General features: G+C 42.2%; 2 protein-coding genes across 6 annotated transcripts in view; one reads left to right on the forward strand and one right to left on the reverse strand.

Annotated features, from left to right (window-relative positions):
* Positions 1–711: 711 nt before the first annotated feature.
* Positions 712–26,532, forward strand: NDE1 (nudE neurodevelopment protein 1). Of its 3 annotated transcripts, none has more exons than XR_008439578.1 (10): positions 712–946; positions 4,926–5,053; positions 5,602–5,755; positions 8,842–8,990; positions 9,329–9,465; positions 10,511–10,687; positions 11,098–11,189; positions 12,193–12,329; positions 13,441–13,626; positions 26,445–26,532. XR_008439578.1 is itself a non-coding variant. In XM_053991707.1 (9 exons), the coding sequence occupies exons 2-9, from the start codon at positions 4,968–4,970 to the stop codon at positions 13,532–13,534; spliced, it is 1,026 nt and encodes a 341-aa protein (XP_053847682.1). In that variant the 5' UTR covers positions 712–946; positions 4,926–4,967; the 3' UTR covers positions 13,535–14,786. The 3 variants fall into 3 exon arrangements, 1 of the variants encoding a protein (XP_053847682.1); XR_008439579.1 differs by lacking the exon at positions 26,445–26,532 and adding an exon at positions 19,349–19,407; XM_053991707.1 differs by lacking the exon at positions 26,445–26,532 and having other exon boundaries at positions 13,441–14,786.
* MYH11 (myosin heavy chain 11) overlaps positions 15,943–27,043 on the reverse strand; it is a 54,803-nt gene continuing 43,702 nt past the window's right edge. For 2 of the 3 annotated variants that reach the window (XM_053991705.1, XM_053991704.1), the window contains 11 exons: positions 26,415–26,663; positions 25,962–26,174; positions 25,085–25,297; positions 24,265–24,426; positions 23,388–23,516; positions 22,764–22,852; positions 22,412–22,535; positions 22,026–22,234; positions 21,363–21,471; positions 20,608–20,780; positions 15,943–16,632 (listed from right to left, as the gene is read on the reverse strand). In XM_053991705.1, the coding sequence (XP_053847680.1) occupies positions 16,494–16,632; positions 20,608–20,780; positions 21,363–21,471; positions 22,026–22,234; positions 22,412–22,535; positions 22,764–22,852; positions 23,388–23,516; positions 24,265–24,426; positions 25,085–25,297; positions 25,962–26,174; positions 26,415–26,663 (1,809 nt within the window). In that variant the 3' untranslated portion in view covers positions 15,943–16,493. Of the gene's footprint in view, positions 16,633–19,468; positions 19,501–20,607; positions 20,781–21,362; positions 21,472–22,025; positions 22,235–22,411; positions 22,536–22,763; positions 22,853–23,387; positions 23,517–24,264; positions 24,427–25,084; positions 25,298–25,961; positions 26,175–26,414; positions 26,664–27,043 lie in introns of all 3 variants that reach the window. The other variant, XM_053991706.1, reaches the window with a different exon arrangement.

Consider the following 27,043-nt stretch of genomic DNA (forward strand, 5'->3'; position numbering starts at 1 on the left):
GATCCTGCCTGCGGGGGCACGGCACGGAATTCACGGGCTGCTGCGAGCTCTGCGCCCTGGGCTGCGGGAGCCCTGCGGAGGCCAGCCGCTGCTTTTCTGCAATGGTGACATCATGCTGGGGTGGGGAAGGGTGGAAGTGTCTAATATTTCATAGACTGCGACACAGAAACCTGTCCTTGGTGGGGAAAAGGGCGCTTTGGTCTAAAGATGTTGGGCTGGCGTTAAAAATAGATACCGGCGCAGTCTCGCTGCTTGCTTTGGCAGCAGAGGTCTTTTGAATTGAGGAAAAAAAAAAAAGAATTAATATAAAGCTTTTCCTCTTTTAGATAATTTTAAGGTCAATCACGCCTTTAAAATTACGGCGCGTGCTGGTTTGCACGCTCAGCACCTCCGAAGATGCGGAGCCTTGTGCGTGTGACTGCAGGTCACTGAACACAGACGGGGTGGGGGTTTAGCAAGGCTGACGAGGACTGGGAACAGGACTGGGAACGGGAATGAGACCGGGACCGGCCGCGGCCGCCGCCCCCAGCGCCTTTTGAAAGTCACCAAAGTTTCCGAAGCGCGTTTCGGCGGCGCTGATTGGCCGAGCGCCCCGCCGCACGTGACCGGCAGCCAATGGGGCGGCGGCGCCGACCGGGCCAGGAGCGGCCGTGCGGGCGCGGCGGGAGCGCGGTGAGAGCCCGGCACGGCCCGGGGCTCCGGCACCGGGATCGGAGCGGGGGGACACGGGACACGGGACACGGGACCCTGCCCGGCTGCGGCCCCGCAAGGACCTGAACCTCCTCCTGCGTCTGGAGCTGCTCGTGCGGGCGCTGGTGGGGCGGGGAGCGGAGCGTGGGAGCCGTGCCCGCTGGTTTAGCCCCCGCCCGGCTTCGTGCTCCGCATGGGAATGGGATCGGGGAGCGCTGCCTCGCTGACCCCTGGGCTTGCAGCTGGAACCATCAAGGTCAGGCGTTTCAGCGGAGAGCAGTGTGGAGTTCCCTTAGGAGTCACTGGGAAGTTGGAAGTATGGGAGCTGGACTGGTTACGGAGAAGAGGAGGGTTTTGCTGAATTCAGCCTTTTGGTAGAGAAGCCCTGGATAGCTCTTTTCAGCGCTGGCTGTGGGATTCTGTAGTAATCCTGGTGCTCCCGTGACCCCTCCCTTTTCTTTCTTTTTTGTGGTGATTTTCTTTTGTATGGCTTAAACAAAAGAGAACAGCCCCATGTGTTACAGGAAGACCCTTTCAAGGGAAATATTTTAAGCAAATCTGAATCTCCTAGGATGGGAAAGCTACTTTTCGGGGGCAAAGAGCTGGTTTATTTTGGTTTACATTTAGGAAGATAATGTCTAATAGGAGCTTTATCATCTCTGTCATGGATAATTCAGTAGTATTTCTGGTACTGTTTCACTTTTTTTATTACAATGTGAATTTCTTGACTTGGACCATTAGGCATTGCTACAAAGGTAGGCCAGCATTGTTCACCGAGCGAAATGTTCTTTTGTGAAGAAAAAAGTTCAGTATCAGGGTCGTTTCGAGTCCTTTGTTCTAGGACTGAAACAGTCTAGGTTGGGGCCCTCATGAGTTTGGGTGAATGCAGACTGATTCCCAAACGGAAGTTCCTTCAGTAATTTTGTGTGTTGTTTTTCTTGATGCTTGCTTCTTCCTGAGGAATTTTGCAATTCTGCTCTCACTGGTATGAAATGGTTTTCCGCAACATTTATGCTGCCGTGTTTTATTGCAAAATTCCAGTCCCCACCCATGATCGCTTCCACTTCCTGCATGATGTGGAGGTTTGCAATGCGTGTGACCAGCGCCTGAGCTGCCTGCACGCAGGAAGCCTGGCCAGATGTCTCTTCTGGCTTCATGTGTACCAAAACAAGCAAGGTGCAGCCTGTGACAGGCTCTGACTTTCTCTTCTCGTTTTCCCCACCTTTTCCAGTGTTTAAAAAAGCATTTCTAAAACCTCCTTTACCCCCACTTTGCTCTCCCTGCTTTTTTAGTGAGCCCAGACAATGAGGATTTCCTGATTAATTTCTCTTCAGGCATTTTGCATGTTGTCTCTTAAGTTAAAAATCAAAGGTAGAAGGCAGCAGGGGAAAACCAGTTATAGCCCTACCCTTTCTGCAGGGAAGGGCTATAACTACCAAGACTTACATGGTTTTTATTTGCACTCTTCTTAGACAAATTTCAGAAAAAAAAAGTTTAAAAAAGCTTTAATACTTTGTCTCAAACTTGGAATTTTTCTTTTAAGTTTGTATTTTTTGTCTTTGGTTAGTTTGAAAATCCGAGCTAAGATGTAGTGCAGGGAAGGAAAGTAACAGGTCTTCCTTGAATGTTGCAGCAAAAAACAGGTGCCTGTGGTGCAGGACAGTAGCCACATCTCTGGAATAAGTACAGGTCCGCTGTCCTTCCATGTATTTGCAGGTTTAAGTTAATTTTAAGTTATAAGTACTATTTAGTAATGGTGACCACGAAGCAGAGTGAGCTCTTAATGGATGACATCCTCAGTGGGCCCATACCATAATCTCATGTTCACAAAGACATCCCTGGCACTGAGGGGTGCAGCCCCTTTGTGCTGCTGTGAACGTTTGAGTTCTTCCAAAGTGTAATATGAAAACGCAGAAGCCAGATCTGAGCATATTCAAGATTTTGAAGTTGATGGAATCTGTCTTCTGGTTCCAGAGGGTTGTTTGAAAGCTTTTCAGAGCAAGATGTCTTGCAATTCATCTTTATCTTTCCTGAATTATTTTTGGTGACTGTCCAAACACAGATGTTTGATTTGTTATAATGCTTGTGTCAGAAAAAAATCCTTTTTGGATTTTTTTTCTTCACAAGTGTGCTGCAAGGATCAGTATGTGTGTACACAGTGCCTTGAGCAGAAGGACATGCTTATTAGCATCAAAGGCACTTTCAGTTCACTTAAAAATAACAGAGGAGATGTGACATAAACTATCCTAGGTCAAGAATGTTAATTATGCTTGGTCATGATTTTCTTTTTAATGGGCAAGAGTACTATTTGGAAAATCACTCCTTACTCACACTCCTTTTCCTCCTTTTTTGCCCAGTGCATTCTTCAGCCTTGAGACCTTATGCTGGAAATGTGTCAGTACATTACACAGTGCTGTTATTTGTTTGAGGGAACACATAGCTTTGGCTAATGAACATATTGTGTCAAACTCAGTTATAAAAACTAAGGCTTAGTATCTTTTCTCCTCAGCTGCCAACTCCCCTTTTAAACAACACTGTAATTTCTGTGAGAGTGTAGCTGATACTGTGCAGAGGTATGCAGGCGCAGCCCCACTCAGCTGTGACGCTGCTTACTCCTTGCTCAATAATCTGGTAATTACTTGGGCTGTGAAGAGGAGTTGGGCTTTGTGGCATTGCTTGGGTATGTAGGAATTGGGCTTTAGATTGCCAGACTGCTTTGAGTACTTTTGTCCATAGTAGAGGTAAGAACTACTTGGGTTTGTCTCAGTACAGTTACAAAGCAGGTGGCTGTTACTCAATCCTATTTATACCAGATAATTTTTTGGAGAGCAAAGACTTGACACAGGTTAAAGATATTTTCTTCCATAGAGTTCAATAGATGTGCAGTGTATGCACATTTTCTTTAGCTAAGACACCTGCTCAGAGAGTCTTACTCCGGCATTTTATGAGTATCATAAATAAGAGTAGAAGACAGGGCTGACATCTAAGTGATCTTTGAAGGCTTCAGCCATCCCTTCTTCTTTGTTCCATCAGAATTACCTCTAGGAATTGTTTTGCTCGGCAAAACTGGAGTTGAAATTTGATAGAACTGTGTTTCTTCAGTCATTAGATTTCTGTGATGTGGTTTTCTGACATTCTTTTTTTTCATGTCACTGTCATGGATTGTTCAATTCCACCTGTATTTGCTGTTCTTGATCTTATTTGGTTTCTTATTTGGTATCAATTTGGTTAAATTGATAATGTCTGAGTGGAATCTTTGCCTCACCCAGGGCTCGGCATGGGCAGATTACGCACAACACTAGGTTTGATGTTTCTCCATTGTCAAGACTAACTAGTATGAAATGATATTTGTTGCTGACCCGTTTAACAGAGAGTGTCATGCACATCACAGAACATTTATTTTATTTAATTGTGGTGTTTAGATACTTAAGTCCTCAAGTGGGAGTGACCAGCTTAAGAGACTTGATTCCCCTGTGGCTCTTTCGTGTGTCATTCCCATTTGGGACTGTGCCCTGTGACCGGGTTTGAGCTGGCACAGGGACAGCTGGATTGTCTGGATTGCTGCAATCTTAACTGCATACCTAACCCGGCCAGTGGTATCCTGCTAAAACCTCTGGGTAGCTTTTACCCTCCCTTCTCCCATGGCTCTCTGAGGTATCCGGATATCTTGTGACTATACATGGATTTTGATAGTTCAAGTTTAAAGTTGGGTAGCTTTGTCTCTGTTGACCTAGGAATAAATTTTTCACCTGTCCAGCAGTTAAGTCCATAAAAAACTTACATGTTCCTTTAAATGTTAACTCAAGAAATCAGTATCTTGAGTACCTAATCTCTGTCTCTTTGAAGTTTCTCTTTAATTTCATGATAGGTGTCTCTAGGGTTGTTGAATTACAGTGTGTTTGGAGCTGAAGTTGTGCCTGCATCTTCCTTCTCTTGTGTTCTCTGTGCACTGGCACAGCTGCAGCTCAGGTTTGGGGTTTGTGTACTCAGAGGTGCCAAAGGTGCTCACTTGCATGGAACGTGGTGTAAGCCTGCAGCAGCTTTGGGGGAATTGGGGAGAGTGACTTAGCAGGAATTCTTTCACACTTATGGTCAGTCTGACAGAGTCCTGTCAAGGCTGGCCTTTAGTTTGGTCTCCAGGTGAGCTGGGACTGTGTGGGAGGAGGGGTGTTCTGCTCTGCAGCAAGGAGGATGAGGCTGCTCACTGCCTTATGCTGGACCCTGTAATTTTTCAGGGCGGAAAATGAAACAAGAGTTTTAGACTTTGAGAACTCATTATGGAAGACTCAGAAGGACATCACTTCAGCTCAGTGGAAGAGGAAACCAGATACTGGAAGGAGCTGGCTATGAAATACAAGCAGTGGTAAGGCAGTGGCTTCATTCCTCCAAGTGGTTGGATAAGGTGCATAACACTTCATGCAAAGACACAGCTCTTCCGTTGCTGCTTGTTTAGCTTTTTGGAGGATTGTTTCAATAGAATTGTTCAAGAATATAAAACATTTCCTTTCATCTTTCTCTCTGTTCCTCACTTTTTGTTGTCAATCAATAACAGCTTTCTTTATATTTCCAAATAAATAATAGAATTGAATAATGGAATAAATGTATGATGGCAGTGGACAACTGACAAACCAAAAGGATGCCACATATCCTCAACATCTACAGTGTGAAGACAGACTCTGGGGTTTTTCTGTTTATTTGGCCTTTTTTATTTCTTTACCAGTTTGCTATAGGATGAGTTCCCATGCATGGCAGGGAAATATTTGCATATGTTTCTCTCTTCCTACTGAATACATATCTTGGGGAAGGGCATATAGCCTTCTGTGTTCAAGAGCAGTGTTGTTTTTACCTTGAGTGTACAAGATGTTTTTTCCATTGTTCATGATGATGAGTTCTGCTGGAATTTCTCTCTAGTGCTGAGAATACACAGGAGGAATTGCGTGAATTCCAAGAGGGGAGCCGAGAGTATGAGGCTGAATTGGAGACTCAGCTGCAGCAAACAGAGTCCAGGAACAGAGACCTTCTGTCAGAAAACAACCGCCTGCGGATGGAGCTGGAGTCAGTGAAGGTGAGAGCTGCTGGTGCACGTGGTGTGCACATCCTCAGTGCAGGGGTGAACAGGGCAGGTGTTGGCAGACTCTGCCCCGTGGTGTCATTCAGCATTACAGAAAAATCGACGAGAAGACTGCAGAAGGGAAAGTCTTGAAAAGTAAAGAAATGCCAGCCTGTTGTTTGCTCTGAGGATTCTGTGTTCCTTGGTAGCGTTCCTGGAGCCCTGTTCACAGGCTGTGGCTGTGTGTCAGGATAGATTTCAGATAGGAGAAAATTGTCCACAGTGGAGTGGAGGCTGAGTGTGAACACAAGAGAGCTGCTGTTCTATTCCTTCTTCCATCTATTTAGTGCTTCTGTTCATAGCTTTCTTGCTGTCTGCATCATGCAGTCACAGATAATATTGCAGAACAATCAAAGTACAAACACTGCAGCTGTGTTTTTGCATTACGTAAGGAAACTCATTTTAAAACCCTTTTTACATAGTTGTATATTTATTATCTGACATTTCAGATAAGATGGGAAGCAGCAGCTGGTGGGTAACACATAGAATTGAGAGTCATAAAACAGTTTCAGTCCTGGTTTTGTTATTGAATCTCTCTGTCCTTAGGGAAAAATGGGTTTTTCTTTTTGCACTTAGTTAGCATTCTGTGAAAATAAGAACCATCAGAAAGGCATTAACTTCCAGAACTATAAAACATAAAGGATATGAACTAATTGAGATGAGGCTTCTTAACACAGTGGCCTAAGAAACAATGAAGCTATCTAGAGTATGAAGAGTGATGAGATGGTGCTGTGCTGATTGACAGGTTCAGGAAATACTGGTAAGTTCTCTTAAGTTTGGAAAAAATTGTCACTGAAATTAGTGTAACTTTTTAAAGTTTTAATTTAGGCCTTTTGTTCACAGATGAGTTACAGTCACCCAAGAAATACCACACTGTGTTTTGTAGGGCTAGCTCAATCTCTGTGGAAGCAGAGATTAATGTAATTACATTTTGTCTATTCAATTGGATGCAATAATGAGCTAATGGGAGTGAAGGTATTTGTATAAGTGATTAATCACTGGATGAATCCAGATTTGCAATGCCTTTTGTTTAAACTGTTGTCCAAATTACTGTCTCAAGGAAATACTCTTCTGTTCCAGGCAGATGTCCTGTCACTCTAGCACTAGCTTAGCCATTTCCTCCACTCCCTGCTTTTTGATAGCAAGACCTCCAAGACTTGTTGCATTGTATTTATGTTGCTTTAATCCTTGTTCTTGTTGTAGGACCTTAGAAATACTAGATGTTGTGCATGTTGTATAGAGTATTGATATGCTGTTCCAGGTAGCCACATAAACCCATGGAAGCTGATGGGCTTGGGGAAAAGACAAAAGTTTTAAAAATAAAAACCATAGTTCATTTAATTGAGGAATGTGTAGATGATTTTCTTTCTCTAGAGTAGCTGGGATGAGAGGAAAGGCCAGTGAACCAGGCAAAACAGTGAGGAATGAAAATAGTAGGAAGCAATACAGAGCCTCAAAAAGTGGAGGGTAGCCATATTTTAGAAAATCTGAAATGATTCTTCACAGTATATAACTTTCTTAAAATATATTATGCTTGAAAGAAACCATTCAACAATTGTCTATTCATGCAGCTTGAAAACTGCAGTAACAGCCTGGAGTGAAGGAACAGAGCCACCATTGAGGGCCAGATCAGCTGATAGTTTATTACAATTGGATAAAAACAAAGACTCAGACCTTGCAGTTCTGGTCTTTTATCTGAATCAATTCAAGAGCAAAGCATTAATCTCATGAAGCTATTGAGCAGCAGTGTTAACTGAGCCCATCAAGGGTTGGGATCTGCATCTAGGTCAGCACCAGTGAACTTTGCCAGGCCCACACAGCTTGTGGCTCTGGCTCTCACCAGCCCAGTGTGTGTGCCTGCTCCCCCTCAGAAATCAGAGCTCACACGACCTAAAAACTGATGGGAATGGTCCTTTGGAGGGTTAGTTTAGAGAGTCCTGAGAAACTAATTGAAAGTAATATGCCTCTTGGAGCTTAGAGGCTCTTAAATGTGTTTCAGAGATTTGGAATTACAGCAGCGTCACCACACTGCAGTCAAATAAGGATTTCTTAGTTCAGGAGGGATATCTCTTTCCCTCCTCCTTGTCTATGCATTTCATGTGCTAAAATAGCTGTCTTCACATTATCATTCACACTAGACTACTTGCCATGGTTTTCAAATTCCAGTGCATGGATTTGTTTCCAGTGACTTCATGTGTTTTGTACTTGAATTCTGTCTGGAGAGCACTTCAGGAATGTTGCTTACACAGCAATCTTGAAATTTCCAAAAAACCTCTGGCATCTTGAAGTAGTCTGGTAGCAAGGTGGTTGAGTAGAAAGCATTGTAATAGTGTGCTCTGGAGCTTTCCCTATCACATACTGTGGAACTAACTCCACATTTAGTGGCAGTGCAGGAGAGAGATCTGATGTGGAAACTAAATCTTCCTCCCTCCCTATGGGAGGCAATGCCTGTGCCTGTCTTAAATGTACACTTGTATACATGGTGTAGAGGGAGACAGAGTTTGGTTTAGAGGGTACCCAAAAAAAGTATACCTGTACCTGAAATGTTCTAGAATTCTGAACATGCTTTGGGCTAATAAAGCCACATGGGCAGTGCAGAATCCTGCTGATTCTGCAGCAGCATGTAACAGGGTCACACTTGGAATTTTTTTTATTCTTCTTATTTTGGCTTCTAAATATTGCCTGACTTCATATTAGGGTTGAAAATCAGTGACTTCTCTTGTGTGCTTTGTATATTGCTAAGAAACTGTGCTGCGTCAGGCTGTCTGGGAGAGGCAAGGAATGGCCCTGTGCTGTGAGTGTTGGGAACTGTTCCCCAGCACTTTTGTTTGATAAGGAGTGACAGGAAGAGCTCTTGTCTGCTGGCAGCCCAGAAATGTGTGAGCAAGTGAATTTGTTGGCGTTTTACCATACGGAAAATGATGTTTCTCAAAAATTTTCAGAGCATCTCTTTCTGCCTTTCAAGGGGCTCAGACAATGCTGCAAAAAGAGAGCATGTGTTGCTAAGTACCTGATGTGCTGTTTGATTTGCCTTTGAATAGGAAAAGATTGAAATGCAGCATTCAGAAGGATACAGGCAAATCTCTGCACTGGAAGATGACTTGGCACAGACAAGAGCTATTAAAGAGCAGCTTCAGAAATACATTCGAGAACTTGAGCAAGAAAACGATGACTTGGAAAGAGCAAAAAGGTGATCTGCTTTTTGTGTTTTTTTCTTTTCACCTCTGTTCTGTGCTGCAAGCATGGTTGCACTGAGCTGTTTGTGACACTGTTTGTTAGCATTGCCATTCTGAACTATCACTTGTCTGATAATTGTGTTGAAGAGATTGGGTGCAGATGGGCAATGTGATAATTTTTTTTTTACCTCTTCCACTCCCCTAACTGCATTCTTTCATATATTTCAAGCTAAAAAAATGTTAATAAAACAAAGTAAACCAAACAAAAATGCAAGTGTCCATTTTCTTGTGAGAGAGAATTCTCCATGTGCTTGAAGGATCTGGTGGTGACACCTAGTGCACTCTTTTTCAGAGCCACTATAATGTCCCTGGAGGATTTTGAACAGCGTTTAAACCAGGCTATTGAAAGAAATGCTTTTCTGGAGAGTGAGCTGGATGAGAAAGAAAACCTTCTGGAGTCTGTGCAGCGCCTGAAAGATGAAGCTAGAGGTTAGACAGAAGTTATTTGTATCTTTTCCTTTCTCTCCTGCTGCCTTGTAGCTGTTCGGTCCTTTCCACATGCTTTAGAGCTGGGCTTTTAACTTTGCTTCTTTAAAACTTGGTATCTGAAATGTAGAAACAAGTAAGGAAACTTAAGAATGTTCTGCCCCCTCCTTGAACTCCTGACATTATTCCAGAGCTCTCACAGAAACAAAAGTCTTTTCCAGCCTTCTCCTAATCAAGGCTTCAGGGAGTTCAGCCAGTTCAGCTGGGGCATGTGCTGGTGTGGCTTCCCATGAAGGTCAGCTTTAATAGACATTAACATCATTGTTTCCTGGGCTGTGGGAAATGGAGCCAATGAAGCACTAATGGGAAAGTAAAACAGGAGGGCTGTGACTGACTTCTGGTTGCCTTGGAATGCACTGGCTTTTTGCTATCTGTCGACAAGGCTGGGTGAGAAGAGAGCGACCCTGGAGCTGGATAAACATCTGCGTTCAGATCTTGGATCTGCGTTCAGATCACTTGGCCCCTGAGTGGTATCCATAAGCTACAGCCAGGCTGTGGGACAGAAGTGCTCTATCCCTTGGCTAGATAATGATGTGGCTTCCCCCTGGCCTCAGTTCAAGTCTCCTTCATGTGGAAACCAGGATAGAAAGGGGTACAACAGGTAGGATCTCAACCTTGCAGGGAGCCAGAATGTAGCCAAGGTGTGCCAAGTTGCCAAGCCTCAGACTTGATGTGCCTTTGCTTACCAGCCTGTAACATTTGGCAAGGAGTTAATTCCCTGTCTGAAGGGGAGCTTCCTGAGAGGGTTTGAAAATTAAAGCCAGGTAATAGCAACTGAACTAACACTACTAAAACCTTTTGAGCCACAATCCTAGAAAGACCTTTAGTTATCTGGATTTTGAAGATATGCATGGAGTAATCTTTTACAAGGGTAAGTGACTGTACACTTCTATGAGGAGAAAACTCTTCTGACAAAAGATTACCTTTCTTGGTTCTTATCTTGGTGGCTGCATACTCTAGGACTTGCTTTGTGTTGCTTCCTTCATAGATCTACGACAAGAGCTTGCAGTGCAGCAGAAACAGGAGAAACCCAAAACACCAATGAGAGCTCCCCTGGAAGCAGAAAGAACAGACACTGCAGTTCAGGCCTCCTTATCTGTGCCCTCAACACCTGCAATGCGCCGGACACCCATCAGCATTCCCACCCCTGGGACGTTTAGGCGAGGTGACTGGCAGGGAACCAGCTCACAAATACCATTTGATGCTCTTGTTTTTGCTATGTTTGCTCCCTTCTTTTCATTCCTCCTCTAGCCACAGAAGCCAGTGTGTAGTGTACTGTCACCTAAATCAAATCACCATGGTCTCCATATTCACAGACTGTGATGTTTTTGGGTTTATTCAGAGTCTGTTCATTTCCAATTGACTTGAACTGTCTGGTAATAATGAGGGATAAGATGAGCGGTTGGGACTTTTTATTAGCTCACAACTGGCCCAGAGATGTTGGTCCAATTCGGGGGAAAAGTTTTAAAAACCTGTGGGTCTTTAATCCTGTTCCTTGAATCATCTTCTCTAACATAGTAGTATTTTTTTTTTTCTTTCCATGAGTAACATATCCTTCTTTAACCTGCCCTGCAGGTCTTGAAGACAGTTATGGTGCAACCCCTCTCACACCAGCTGCAAGAATATCTGCACTTAATATTGTGGGAGACTTGCTGCGAAAAGTGGGGGTGAGTGCTTACCTGCCAGGCAATGCTTTTGGAAAGCTGGAGCTCTTGGAAACTGCAGCCAGCATTGCTGTTCAGAGGAGACTCAAGAGAGTCTCTTGCCCCCAGGTTAGCTAAGGGTCGCCTTGGGGTTGGTCTGGACTTCAAACTTTTCTGACCAACCCCCCCCCCCCCCCAAAAAAAAAAAGGACCATGCTTGCTTTTCTAAGTTCTAATCCAGATGGGGATAAGATCTCCCTCTACGAATTTCTGGAAATGCATGTGCAGAAAAAATAAGTCAGCATGAGTAAATTCAGAAGGGATCTGTTCCCATGAAAGGCAGAGAAGTTAGCAGGCTGGTACCTGCTGTCCAAAAGGCTTCTGGTGAACTTTGCCTTAAGAGTCCAGTGGTATTTTGAGCAAGGCCTAATGTCCTGCTAAGCTGTAGTTTGATATTTAAGGTAGTGCTGATGCTGGGAAAGTTATCCCATGACTTGTGTTACATTCCTTATGCCTTGGTGCTGTGTTACAAACATCTGTGTGAGGCTTTGATGGGCTGAGCTGCAGAACTGATAAAGCCAGAAAGCAACTCAGTAGAGGTGGAGTTACCTAGAATGGGAGCATGTGATGAAGAATAAGATATCTGTGGCTCATGCCCTCTGGTGTACCACCTAATACATATCTAGGGAAGCTGATAGCTCATATGAATGTTTAGTAATCTAAAAATTTGTGCCTGTAAGAAAGATGTAAAATCTCTCTGAGGAAAGTGAAGATTTTTTCTTCCTGCTGGTGAAGAGCATCAGCTCCCTAGAGAAACAGAGATTCATCTTTAGAGAGATGGCTATCTTCATCTCTTCACAAATTCAGAACTCGTGTGGCACTAGCAGGTTCTTCTACTGGACAGCTCACTCTTAAAGAAAGAAAAATGCCCCAAACCCACACACTTCAGTGCCATTTTGGTGTGCCATGATGCCAGCTTCTGAAAGAGAATGGTCAATCTGATACTTGCCTTGTCTGTTTACTTCAGGCTTTGGAGTCCAAGCTTGCCTCTTGCCGAAACTTTGTGTATGACCAGTCTCCAAACAGACCTTCAGTGTCCATGTACATGAACAGAGATGTCCTTGAAACACGCCTGAGTCCTCATCAGCCTCTGTGTGATACAGGGTCAGTGCTGGGCTCTGCTGGTGTCTTAGTGACAGCTGTTGGTGTTGGAACTTAGGGACTGATATTTAGCATATAAGTCTTTGTGTTGGTAGAGACAGATGTGTTTTCAAAGTATGTGAAATTCAGTTACTCAGGATTATGATGTGAATGTTTCAGGTCAGTTTAAAATTTGGAGTCACTAAGTGCTGAAATTCGAAGACTAGCTGCAATCAAGTTTTGAATACCTCAAATCTGAAGCAAGTGCAAGATGTGTTTTATTATAAATCAGTGTTTAATTGGGAGAACAGTACAACTGTTGGGTACAACAGTTTTTGCTTATTGGTTCAATTTGTTTTATGCTTTATGTTCTTGTACAAGTGATGTCTCAGGACTGTTATGGCATGTAGGAAGACTTCCCTTATCATAGTTAAGATTCTCACTTATAGAAAAAAGGTGACTACTGGGTCCACTGAGAATGCTGAGTTGCTAAGATGTGTTTTTAAGTAGCAGCTGACAGGAAGTTACCTTTATTAATATACACATTTCTCTGAATGTTTGAACCAGTTGTCTTTTTTTCATCAAATGAGGAAAAATCATCGAGGTTATTACAAATTTCCATTCAGCATCTGCTTAAACTCTGCCAGTCCTGGACTGCACATTCTTTAGGTTCTGTGTAAGTTAAGTGCATATAGTACACTTTGTTTCAGACTTAATTATTTAGCCAGACCCTTGTGCTGGTTTGTCCTGGTACCCAGTGCCCAGTGGTGTTGTTTAGAAGGAATGTTCCACATTGTACTTGTTCTCCTCACCTGGAGAGAAACCTCATGAAAGCTCCTGCAAGAAAGCCTCAGGGCTTTCTCATACATTTACATATGCATGAGCTGATTATCTCTCTACTGCTGCAATGCTAAAGTGAAATTCCAACAGCTGTAAAAGATAGTGTTCATTACTCAGAGGGAAATGGAGCCCTGTGTTACAGTGAAAACTCAGCCCAGGTAAGGAATGGGTTCGTGCAGTGCTCAGGGTGCTGTTCTCTCATCTCAGCTGGGTGGTTTGTTCTGGAAGTGAGCAGTTATCCTGAGCATGGCTACACTGAGTGAGAAATGCCCTGACTTCAGTTTTGCATTTGCAGGTTGGTGAAACGGCTGGAGTTTGGAGCACGGCCTTCACACGTTCCAGGACCTGTGAGCCATCCCTCACAAAGTGTTGTCAAGATGCTGCTATGAAAAGCTTGGCTGGCTTTGGGAAAGAAGAAATGTGTATTTCAAACTTTAGTTTTAAAGAGAATATCAGTGAGCAAGCAGACAGCAGTGTCAGGGTAGGTGAGAACTGAACAAGCAGTCTCAACTGGCAGTGGCTTCCAGTGGGGCCTCTGGGCAAGTTCTGTGGGTGACAAGGTGTGACAAAGCAATGCTGACTGTGGCAGTGCAGGACTGGGAATTGCTTCCTGCATCAGCTACTGTAAATAGCTCTTTGAAGGTCGCTTCTTTTGACACTACCAAAGCCATAGTCCTCCTGCCTACAACACAGCAATATTCACTATGCAGCTCCTCAGGCTTTGGCTTTTGGTGTTAATACACCACCAGTTCTGGCTGGAATTCTGCTTTCTACCATGGGTTTGTGCAGTCACCCAAATTAAAGAGGTGTTTTTATGTGAAGAAAGGTGTATTTATGCAGGGGAGCCGCTCAGCTCCTCATGGGTTATTTGCTGATCAGAATGTTGCTGCATAAAAGCATGCCTCTGTAGTGGCAAGATGTTTCTGTAAGCAATGATTTCTAATTCAGAACAGGTCATGGTTAAAGGTGAGACAATGCTCAGGAGATCCCAGAGCTAATAGAATGTAGACTTTTTTTTTTTAACCCCATAGTGGCTCATAAAGCCTGGTGGTTTGTAGAAGGGCAAACCTGATCATGTTTCTATATCTAACATCTTGATAGGTGGGTTTTACTGCTTTGCAAACCTCCCTTCACTAAGGTGCCTTGGGTGTTAGTGATTTTTTTATATTTTTATTTTTCTATATGAATATATCAGCTGTTACTAATTTAGAAATGCTTTTTTAACCTGAAAAGCCCTTTATGCTAGAGAAGTGTATATGATTAGAGAATGTTTTTTTAAAATAATCTTCCCCCCTGTAGAATATTACTGTATTTGTTTTTTAAATGGAGTAGATTCATTCCCAGTGTTAATGTATTTTATGGAAGCCTCTACTTACAAAACGAATTATGACTAAACAATTTTTATGAGGTTTTTTTTTTTTTTGTGGCAGGGGGTGGGGAAAACTTACTCGACAAAAGAATACATAAATGGGTTTGATGTTTTTGGTTTTTTTTTTTTTTTTTTTAAGGAAGTGCTGTGAAAACAGCCACTGAGGCACCTATTTCTCTAGAATATGTAAATCACAGATGATTTCCATTTCTCAGTCCACTTATGAAGTTGGTTTAACTGGGGAGCAGAATAAAGCTTATTTTGAATGTGAATTGTTGATGCATTTTGAGTTTTTTGGCAAGTTATTACTGTGGTTTATGCATGTTCAATTTGCTGGTTCTGCTCCAAGCATTGGTGCTTAAGACCATTTAATATGAAGTCTGACTTGCTTATCGTCTTGTTCCCACACATGCAGGCTCACAAACTGTTTACAGCCAGCTCTTGAGCATCTGTACAGCTCTGTGCCTGATCAAATCTTACCCAGTAACTCCTAACCTCTCTCTGCTCAGCTTGTCATCCTAATTGCTCTAAGTGGATTCTTCCTTTACTCCTTCATGAGCAGAGAGAATTCTCTGGGCTCTGATTCTGCTGGCTGAATGGTGCCAAGTCTGAATCCCCAGTTGGTGATCTCTGCTTTAGAAGAGATTAAGAAAATGATTGCTTTAGCTGTCAAGGTGGATGCTTGTGCATGATTTGCTCTCCCTGTGGTCACACTGCTTAAGGTTCACTTGCTGTTCAATCAAAGGCATCAAGTAAGCTCTCTGCACTTGATTTAGTGATTTTACATCTTGCTTTGCTGTGCATGGCTCCCTACTGCCCCAGTGTGACCACAGAGCTGCTGCTCTCTGCAAGTGCTTAAGCTGCAAGGGTTTGTAGTAGGTCCTGGTAGCTCCCAAGAGTAGGTTGTGGTCTTGCTGGAGTGCTCCAAAATAAAAAGTAACTGCATGCTGATCCTTTAGTGCAGAATAGCTTGGCTTGGATCCCTGCATTCTGTGTGGGCTGTTGTTTCTAATGGTTTCAGCCTGCTCTAGAGGCTTGGTTGGAAATATTTCTGACATAACAGACATCAAAGGCTGGGTTCATTGCCCACAGACAGACAGGTAGGGCCCCCACTGCTTTCCAGCTCCTGCACCTGAGTGCTGCAAGTCTCTGCAGGTCCTGTGCCTGTCAGCCCTTGGATGCATCCCAGGGCACCTCAGCACTGTGTGTCCCTGAGGGAATCAAACCTGTGCCTGTGGTTACGCTGTTTTACTTCCACCTTGGTGTACAAACGTTTTTGTATTTTTTCCAAAGCATTACTTTGAAGAAAATCAGGGTTTTGTTCTAATGATTACAGATCAACTTTTGTAAGAAGTATTTCATTTTTAGAGAAGCTCTGCTGCATCCCGCCTTCCCTTCAAGTGACACCTGGACACAAGAATAGTGGAGTCATTTTTATAGCCTTTTATTAGTGTGTAAGCACATCCATGGTGCATATAAAACTGTAACAGTTGACTTAATTTGAACAAATGATATCTTTCAGTAAGTGATTAAAAAGGCACTTCCACCTTGTGAATTGTGATTCAGGGGTGTAGTAACCAGGAGAAAACCCTATATTAATTGAATACTCAAAACAAAATGAAAGTTTAAGAAAAGATTAACTGACCAATGCCTTTTTTTCCCCTGCAACAATCTCACAAATCCTCTGTAGACTATAGTTTACTGGGATTTAAATCATTTGAGCTACTAGAACTCACTTTCTGCAAGATTTTCGAAGTGAATTACTCTGTTAAAAATCCCCACCTTTTCAAATATGCTTCATGGTACGAAAAGTTTTGGAGTACTTTTAGTGTCAATCTATACATTGGAGACAAGGCAGTTGTGCTTTTATCTGTCAGAGGAGTGGGTGTATGTGACCTTGACACTAAGAGTAGACTTATACAGTGCTAAATATCATCCTCCCTCCCTTCCCTTGCTGCAGTGCAATTTTTGAAGCGTGTTTATTCACTGGCTTTTGTTCCATTGAAATCTCCATCTCTTGCATCCATTTCGTCATCACCTCCATCTGTTGCATTCTCAATTACTCTTCTGCCTCCAGATCTACGGGGTGGGGCAAAAGATGTTGGCTCATTTCCCCTCCTGCAATAAGAGGGGAAAAAAATAGAAAAAAAAAAAAAAAAAATCAGGTGCTAGGTCATTTGGAATCCTCACAAATAAGTAGAGTTTTGTAACAGGACCCGTGGGGCTGATGATTCTAAATGCAGAAAAGCCAAGAGCTGCGGGCCTCTAATTCCACTTTATGTTCTGTAACTTGTAATAGTAATTTGTGAACAGGCTGAGATTCCCAATTGCTTGGAAATGAGATGGGTTTTCTGTTCTTGTGCTTGTGTCCTTGTCCTCCTCCAAACAGTCTCATCAGCCCCAAATCACCCCCACTCTTCCCCTCATTTCACTGTTTTCCCCTAAAGGAACTGCAACTGAAGGTACTTGAAAGGAGTGGAGAAAGGGACTGCTCATGCACCACAGCAGAGGAGTGTCCCTCCTGTCCCTCTGGAGGAGCAAGCAGACAGAGCAATTTGTACAGAATTCCTGCCCATCAGTTCCTGCAGGGCCTGGGGCAGTGCTGTGGATGGCAGCAGACATTTCTGAGCCCACAGTACACAGGGCTGCACTGGTCAGAGCACCACAGGTGCTGTGACAGGTGTCACACCCAGGTTCTCAGTAACTCCAATCTCTTTCCCAGCAGAGAGAGGAAACAGTCATTGCTTTAGAACTGTTGGAACCCAGGGAATGGTGCTGAGCAGTGCAAGTGTCCTACAGGAAATGCTTTTCCCACTTTATCTCCTTTTCCTCTCCCATCTCCCTCCCATCCCCATATCTTTCATAGGCACATCCCAGGGCAGGGACACTTTGGTCCTCAAGGTTAATTTCTGGGGAGGTGTGAGCAAGTGAGACAGACGATGGGTTTGTCCCATGGCCTGCATTGCTAATGTGCTGTAAAGCATTTCAGTTTTGTGACATGGCCTCTCACTTGCCCCTCATTTAGCAAACCTTTGTAAAGGCTTGAGACCACAGATATAAGCAATGAAATAAATTCATGATCACTGGATATTATGCCAAAAATACTAATTTGGTGTTAAATAGATCCGAGACTGCACTTTTGGGTACAGCAATCATGCCTAAATATTTAAAGGCTCGTCTTGTCCTTGCAAAAGACTAAGCCAGTGCCCTTTCTGAAGCAGCTGTTTAAGTCCAAAGTTCAGTCTTCCATGGGAAGAGGGTAGGAACATTGGCTGGACTAACTTAGTTCAGAGGCATGAATCTGCATTTCCAAGATGGAAATGGGACATGCAGTCTGTTTTCCATAATTCTGACCTTAAACTTCAGTGTGAGCAGGCAATTAGCTAGCTAATAAAGCTTCAGGTAAGACCTGCTGATAATTAACCATAGTTGTTCTGGTGCTGATGGCATGTATTGAACACAGGGGTGTGTCATTTCTGTCCTGGTGTGTGCTTGGCAGGATCTAACAGCAGGGTCTCTTATTTTACACCAGCGGAGATTTTTTATTATTATTTAGCAAATAAGTTCTAATTAGGTTAATAAATTTGTTAATTCTTGTTAATAAAGGAAGAGCTCTCCACTCCCTTGGACTTGTGTTGTCTGGACTTGGTTACTCATGAGTCATTTGTGCTGCAGTAATTCACTGAAATGCTGTAAGAGAACATGGGACTGGAGAGAATAACAGCAAGAGTCTCACCAAAGTATGCACTACAGTTTTGGCTACAAGGTGAACTCCTTACCATACACTAACCACTTATTAAACTGTTGCACTATGCATAAACTTATCAGTTCTTTAAACTGGTATTGGCCCTGTGGATAAAAACCTTTCATTTCTATCTGTTCCTCTTAAAGAAGTTTATGTGTGTGATAACATTCATGTGGTCATTTGTATTAGTACCTTTAGAACAATGTGTGTATCTGGGATGAGCCTTCAGCACCAGTGTTTGCTTAGCACCTCTGTACTTAATCTGCCTTTCAACAACTGCTACTGGAGTAACAGTCTTGACTGGAAATACTAGGCTGACTAAAGGCACATGCAAGGACAAGACATCATCTTTAAATATTTGTGTATTTACAGCAAAATCCAGTATATGCAAAATAGAAAATATACAAATATTACAAGGCAATAGCTCTTTAATTTTTGCAGTGCAGGTATTATTCCTATTTCTAGAGAATGTGCTAATAAGTATAACATAATGCTGTGCTAGGTTACAGTGTCAGCTTTAATGTCTGTGTCCATGCTCTATGTTTTAATACAGTAAAGAAGCAATGTAATGTCTGTAAAATAGCTCTGAAAGCCTCAGTAATAACTCTTTGTCAGCAATATAGGCACAGAGTGCTATGTAATGAAAGGCAAGACTTTCACTTCTGTCTGTGATTGTGTGGTATGTGATAAATCACATGCAAGTAAGGTCTTCCCAAATCTCAGGTGAATTAGATGGGCTCTTACCTTAGGTCAGCATTACAGTAGGCACAAGAAATACTGTGAAATTCTAATGACATGCTGTGACACTCCGTATTCATTAGTCCTTTTAATCAATTTTACTAATCAATGCTGTATTTTATTTGAACAAAAAATTACTTTTTGTGGCAGTGCACAAAGATGATGTGCAAAAAAAAAAATCATGCAAAAAAATCAGAGTACTTGCTTAGATACTCTGGTGGTAGAGCTTGTGAGAATGCAACGTTGGTAAGTCTACGTCAGTACATAACCTACTTGTAACAAAGATGTATCACTGATGAACAGCTGATGGTAGCTAGATTATTGTAATATTTGTCTTTTTTGATAAAACAGATAATTGCCAAGATATCCAAGCCTTCACAGTTTGCAGAAACCTCACATAATTTTAACCAGGGCCAAAGAAAATGGAAATTTGTGCAATACAAGCTAGCTGCAAAGTTGAAGGCATGGTACCTGCTTAGTCATGCGAAGGTTCCTGTGTCCCTCTGAAACAGAGATAAAGAGTCCTGGGCAGTTATACTAGGCACATGGTCATGATCAGAGGTAGGTAATTACTTTAAAATAATTAAACAAAGTACATTACAGCCAATTACATTACATTTAGATAAAACAAAAAATGAGCTATATGGTGTTCTATGTAAAAGGGCTGGACACAGCCACTGCTTCATAAAGCAGCCAGGAGCATGTAACTACCCAAGGTGGTGCTGGTGGAAAAGGCTGCTACATCCATAACCCTTCACTTTGAAGGGAATCCACATCCAGTAACACTGAAGCACGTTACTGGTAAATAGTCTGGCAAACTACTTTGAGAACACAGGTAGATAGACGGGTGCTTGTTTTTCATCTGATGTACTGTTGGTCTTAGGTAGAAGGCAAAATTTTATGGTATAGTGATGCAGATAGAGCAATTTCTTTATAACTCAAGTCAGCCTCTTTATTTCAGTGAGCTCGTTTTCAAAATCAGTGAGTGCAGAACTCAGGGATGTAGCTGACTGATCACAGCTTTATCTTTTTCCCATGCAGTTTTAACAAGAAAATGCAAAGGGATGTTTGAATATTTTCCTTGGTCTGATGACACTGAATCCCATAGTGGTGAAGTCCAAAGAGACTTTGGAATAAGATTAATGGAATGTGCTTTGCTTTTTACTGCCTGTGATGTCCAAGACTGTTCACAGTCGTTACATGTGAGTTGTGCATGTGTGAAGGTGTGAAAAGCACAAGCATTTCTACACTTTTGTGACTGCTTCTGTACAAATAGATACAGCCATTACATAAGGGGTGTTTTCAAAAGCAACCAAGCCTAATTCTGTTCCAATTGAAGCCAAAAGGATTTTGATTAGAGAAGAGTAAGGCCTGTGCCATGTTATCACAGCTCATCTCAGCTGAAATCCTGAGGCTGCTGCAGTCTATGAAATGCACTTCACTCCTGACTTTGGCCTTTTGTTCTGAGTGCCAAGCTAACACAAGGAGTGAGTAACTTCGCAGCATTAGGTCTGTTCCTCACCTGACAGATTTTTTTCCACTTTTGTAGTTCAGCTCTAAATTTCAAGGCTGTCAGTGAGTGGGAAGGATACCAAACAAGGCTACTCTACCTGAGCTTGCTCTTTAGTGCTGCAACCTCCCGGCCCAGGGCTTCATTGCTCTCAGTGGCTTCATCCAGCTCCCTCTGCAGCTTCCTGCGGTTTGCGTTGATGCGCTGGGACTCCTCCTCAGCCTCCTCCAGCTGCCTTTTCAGCTGCTTGAGCCGTGTGTTGCCCTTCTCAGCCTAAAGGGAAATTTCAGAGTAATGCTTTAATTCATAATGCTTTACATTCCTCATTTTAATTTCATGCTTCTGTTGAGAGTTGTACTGAAACATGACCCAAATCAAAGATGGAAGCTTATAGCCTGAAAATAACTTTGCTTTGTGGGAGTTCATTTTGCTGATAGCTACTGTATTCAGACAAAACTTGTTTCTTTTTCTGCATAGTCCTACCTCTGCTTTTTGGACTTGCAGATGGATTTACATTAGATAAAGCTAAAATTTTAATGTAAAATATGTTCAGCATCTCTATTCTTGTTGCACCAAGGGTGTTGTGCACAGTCCTGTATATTGCTGTGCAGTCAGAGTGTTGCATCTGGCTGATTAACAAGGACTTGTGTTTTGGCACTTGATGTAGCATGGAAGAATTATATTGTCCCATCTTTTAGTAATGGACGATATGGTTCTTCCAGCATAGAATCCAAGCATACAGTCTGCTTTCTAGATGGGCATTTGCTTGAGGCACAATATGGAATCTTCCTTTCTTAGGGCAAAACCTAAAAACTCCTGTGCCCTCGACTATGAGCCTTGTGACACGGTCTGTACCTGATCTTTGTACTGCTCTGCTTGCTTCCTCTCATCCTCCACCTGCAGCAGTGCATCCTTCAGCTTCTTGTCCTTCTGACGCAGCGTCTTGGCCGCTGCCTGCTTCTCTCTGCAATGACAGGGCAGTGTGGTGATGTGGAAGCTCTGTACTCTTCACCTGCCTTGGGCTTGTGGCTCATGACACTGGCACCAAGGACCCCTGTGTTAAAGGTCTTACTGAATTTAAGTGAATTCTAAGGAAAACTTTAAGGCATATTCTTCTGAGCAAAACAAAACCAAATATATGTCTCTGCTGTATTCTAGAGGTGCTCCAGGAGATGTGTTCTGAAATACAAGGTGATTTCCTGAAGGAATAATCCAACAAGTGTCCAATGTGTTATGGCAGTTAACCTGGCAGAGTCATAGGGCAGTTACTCTAAAATGTAGGGGAGCAGATCCTTGCTGGTACCTAGAACCTTTCAGCAATAAAATGGATCTTAATCAGAAACTGTAGCAACTCCAGTTACTTCCCATATGTCTGAGAAATGTTAAATGAGAAAGAGACTTTACCAAATTTAGTGGCACTGAGAGCCTGATGACACAAATCCCTGCTTGCCTTTGTTTATTTTCTGTCTCATTAACTGGAACAATAAATGGACAGCGGTGCCCTTGGGAGACCAGTACCTGGCTTCCTGTTCCAATTGCTCTTCGAGAGAAGCAATTTTGGCCTCCAGAGCAGCAATTGTGGCTTTGAATTTGTTCTTCACAGCTCCCTCCATCTCCTGCAGCTTACTCTTTAGCTCTTTGTTCTGCCTCTCCAGTTGCTGCCGAGCATTTTCATTCTTCTGTGCTGTTGAGCGCTCTGTTGCCAGCTCATTGTTCAGCTGCTCCGCCTGCAAGGTGGGAAGGGATGCTGTCACAAGTGTTGCATTGCTGTCACAAGTGTTGCATGCTTTCAGACAAATGACAGGTGGCAATTTGGGAAGGCAAAATCCTCCAGATACTCAGAACCACAAGCAGCTTTTGCTGGAATATGAACAGAAAGTGCTGTGTGCTGGAATGAGCTGTACCTGCTGTACTGCTTTCCTCATGCGGTCACCCATTGCCTCTATGTTGCTTTGCTCCTCTTCCAGCTCTTCCTCCAGTTGGGCAATTCTTGCCTCCAGGCGCCGTTTCTCATCCTGAAGGCTTGTCCTGGAAATTGAAATTTAAAAAGTGAGTCGCTGTGGCTCTGACCATATGTTATGATTGTATTATGAACTGCCAATAATTCAGAAAAGAACTAGATATTTCAATACAAGTAGTCATATGTGTGCATGTTGTCTTGTCAAGACCAGATGGCTGCTGGGAACAGAGCAAAACTTCTCTTGGCAGCATTAGTAGCACGTTCAGAGCCATGTGTGTAACTTGATGTATTCCTACCTTCCAGAGGCAGCGCTTGCAAGTTCCTCTGCCATCTCTTCTTTCTCCTGGTCTGCTTGTTTGCGAGCTCTTTCTGCAGCAGCCAGGTCCTAGAGAAATGGAAAAAGCAGCATAGTAAAGAAATTAGTGAATGTTCAAATAGTTATAGCATGATTCAGAGGACTGTAAATTTTCTAAAGCTGGTATGAAATGGGTTGTCTTGTTAACAGAATAAATTCTTGTCATGTCATAAATCCTAGGGAAGTACAATGCAATACACTTTATCCAGCCTGTCAGTGGGTTTCTATTTTATTTGTTTTAGTCACAAGATGGCCATTTAATACAGGTAGGAATAAAAGCACTAAGCCCTCAAGAATTTATTGCTATTGAAAACACTTTGTGTTGGATTGTACAGTTGATTTCCCTTTAAGGCTGGTGATCTGTACCTTCTTCAAAGGTGATTTTTTTAGCTCAGTCTGACTGTGCTCAGATGTAGATCCAACAGCTTTAGTGGAGTGCGTGGGGCAACATGGAACTTGTTACAAGTTCAGTCCCTAAGAGCTGTTAGATTACTTCACTGCCAGTTCTGTTTTGCTACTGAAGGCCATGTGTAATCTTCATTCTGCTGTAGGTTTCCCACTTTACCTCCTGAAGCTGCATGAGTTCTGCTTCCAGACTCTTTGCTTTCTTCTCATTTTCTCTGGCTGTAGCAAATATTTCTTCTCTGGCAGCCCGTGCATCATCCAGCTCTCGTTGGTAGTCCTTCATCTGAGCCTTGTTGAAAAGAATAAAAAATTTGTTACAATTTCAGTTGCAAGAAATGTGGACGGAACAGAACACATACACATTTACATTGTCATAATGCAGCTGAAGTTATATTTTCTGCAGAGATCTGGTAGCACTTGTTGAAAAGATCTGAAATGCTATTCCAAGGAGGACAATGCTTCCACTTGAACACTGCATCTTTTGTAATACCTATTGTTTAAGTCCTCTGAATATTTGAGTACGTGTAGAGTCTTAATGTTTCTGATTAAGAAAATTTTTGTTGTTTAATTGTTAGCGTGTGACTGAACAGTTGATATGGAGGTTTAGAATATAAACAGGAACATGCTAATTCAGAGACAACCTGATTTCTGAACAGTCTTTTATGCTCAAGAGTCAAGTGTTAGAACCCAGATTGAAGCCCTGTAATAGATTTTATCTTATAGTCCTTTCTCTTCATGTGGATCTTTGTTTTCCTCCATATGGGTAAGTCAGTAGCAGATGAGTGTTGGCTAGAGAATTCTGGAAGCTCTCTACCATGATGAAATTTAAGATTTTGATCATTTGCCCTGTGAATTTTTCCACTGTCATTCCAACTGAGCATTCAAATACTGATATTTGAATGTGGCAGTCTAGTTAAAATTCCCCTTCTGACCAATCATCTGTAATGGGCATCAAGTTCACAGATGTCACCTAACTTCTGTATTGTGGCTGTGTAAGACACAGCAGTGGGAAAAACTGTATTTTTGGGGTTACTTACCTGTAATTTACGAAGTTGTTTGATGGCTTCTTCCCGACCTTTGTTAGCAGAGTCAGCCTGGCTCTCCAGGTCTTTGACATCCATCTCCAGCTTCTTTTTGGCAGCAGCTGCCAGGGCACGTTGCTTCCGCTCATCTTCCAGTTCTGTTTCATATTCATGGAGCTGATCATTAAGGAAAACAAGTTCAGTTTAGCAAAGTCCTTGGGACTCTTAAACACTATGTCTGAATAGTGTATACAGACCCCATATCTCTGTTAACTGTGATTTCCCTGGCAGTTAAAACAGATTTCCATTTTGTCCCAAAATTAAAAGTTTTTGAAAGGACTCAGCAATTTGGGTCCTGTATTCATGGAAATGTGTGTGTTACAAGATGGTGACTACAGCAGTTGTCCTTGCTGTCACAATACTTCTGTACAAGTAAGTTTTATCCTGTTTTCATCTCCAGTGCTTTTGTATGCATTGAGTGTACTTTGGGAAGACAGATATATTAGAAGTTGTCTTTTTTCCCTTGCACTGAAAGTACAGGGAAGGTGGTTCTGATTATATCAGAAATAACAATTCATATGTTTTATACAATATTGGTTGTAGAGCTAAACAGCTACATTTGTTGGTTACTGTGCATCTGCTACTGAAACAGGGAACCTCCCCCTGCCTTCTTTAGTACAATAACCATTTTCTTTTTTTTTTTTAATCACCAAGTTCAAGGCAATGAAGTACTTTTTTTCATTATAGTTAGTGAGGTGTTTTAATAATGGCATTAGGCTGGGGCCTTTCAACTGGCTTGGTTAGATATTTATAAAGACAGAGTTGGGAATGATACCTGTCTGAGGAGTTGTCTTTTCTTCTCCTCATTCTGTTCATCTCTGGCTTGTAAATCTCTTTCAAACTGGCCTTTCAGAGCCTGCATATTAACTTCCAACCTGAGTTTGGCATCTTCTGCAGCCTGTAGCTCATCCTCTAGCTCTTCTAATTGTGTCTTCATCTCTTCTACTTGCTGTTCAAGGGTCCGTTTAGATTTCTCCAATTCATGGACCTTTCAAGCAATGAGAATTTAATAGATTTGTTATAAGAAATAAGAATAATTCTAGTTATACACAGTATACCTGCAGTATAGGCCACATTTGAAACTATCAGGTGTGGACAATGAATAAACTAATTTACACTGAAAATGCTAAATTAGTTTTATTTTGTCCTTGCAAAACTGTCTTAAAATAATGAGATTCTCTTTATCCCAATCTTTTGTTTTTCATCTAGTCAAATATCGTAATTTAATTGATTTAGTATTAGAAGTAGTAAAATCATGTGTGCATAATAAAAGAAGTGATTGGTGGAAATTTGCTGCAGTTATGTAAGTAAATATAAGGCAGGTGGCAAAGTCCAATATAACTAATAAAATAAGATTTGCAGAGTTTACAATTTCAAAGAAGTGTAATAAACTAATACATTATTTAGAAATCAGTTAGAATCTTCTTCATGCTTGAAGTCGTATTAAAAATAAACATAGCCTACAGTTACTTTGCCAAGTCCCTTGAAAGTTTAGACACAAATGAAATGACCTTTGAATTTTGTATGAAATATCTGATCTTGCTGAATGATTTGTGTGCTGCAGAGAATTTCCCACACTGAAACCAATTATATCTTTTTTAGCTACTATTTTAAATTATTGTTGTGGAGATTGTTCTAAGGCCAAAACTTACATTCTTGCCAACATCATCTTTGGAGCTAACAAGATCTTCCATTTCAGCTTTCAACATTTTATTTGTTCTCTCCAGTTCTTCTTTGGCTTCCAAAGCCTCTTCAAGTGCTCGAGCCAATGACAGAGCCTTTGTTTCCTTTTCTCTAGCTTCAGCTTCTGCTCTGTCCCTTTCATCTGCATATTTTGAGGAGATGTTCTTCTCTTCAGCTAGCATCTGTGAAAAGGTAGTGTGAGTACAGGAGGTCATTAGTAACAGGCTTTTCTACTGCAGATGCCTTGTCAGTTGTTAATGACAGAGAAGAATCTCTGCTTTTGATAAATGCACATAAATACAAAATTAATCATTTTTTGTATAATTAAATTTTAGTTAATTTTTTTGTCCCCTTGTCCCAGTGGACACTCTGTGAGTTCCAGACGTGTGATAGCACAGCAAGGGAGAATCTGAAGTCCATACCTGATCAAACTTCTTCTGTTTTTTCTCCAGGTTAGAGACCAGCTGACGCTGGTTGTCCAAGTCCACCACCAGGTCATCCAACTCCTGCTGGAGTCTGTTCTTGGTTTTTTCCAGTTTGTCATAAGAAGCAGCCTTTTCCTCAAACTGTTGTGTGAGACTTTCAATTTCTTTCTGAAGTTTCTTTTTGCCTTCTTCCATGAATTCTACTGTGGTGGTAAATTCCTGTATCTTCTTCTTAGAGTCAGAGAGCTGAAATTTGAATTCAGAGGACAAATCTTTGTAGCTGTGCCAACAAAACTTGACAGAGAGACAAAAACTTGGCCAGGAGACAGCTAAGACCTGGAGCTTTCCTAGTTTGACCTGTGTGAAGTTGGTGACAGTTACCCATCACCCAGCCTTCATAAAATGAGGCAGAGCACAGACCTAGGATGCACATACAGGCCTTGTGTGCAAGACTGTGTGTGGAGCTACCTTGCATTTGTACCTGTCCTAGCGATGACATTTTAAAGGAGAGGGAGACTGCTGCCTCCATCGTGGAGCACCACTGGTGCCATCTGGGCTAACAGCACAAATTCCCTGAAGGTCCATGCGCTGTGCCAGGATAGTTCTACAGATCCTCTGGAATTGCC

Source organism: Vidua macroura, chromosome 16 (genome assembly GCF_024509145.1).
Source record: "Vidua macroura isolate BioBank_ID:100142 chromosome 16, ASM2450914v1, whole genome shotgun sequence".
NCBI classification, from domain to species: Eukaryota; Metazoa; Chordata; class Aves; order Passeriformes; family Viduidae; genus Vidua; species Vidua macroura.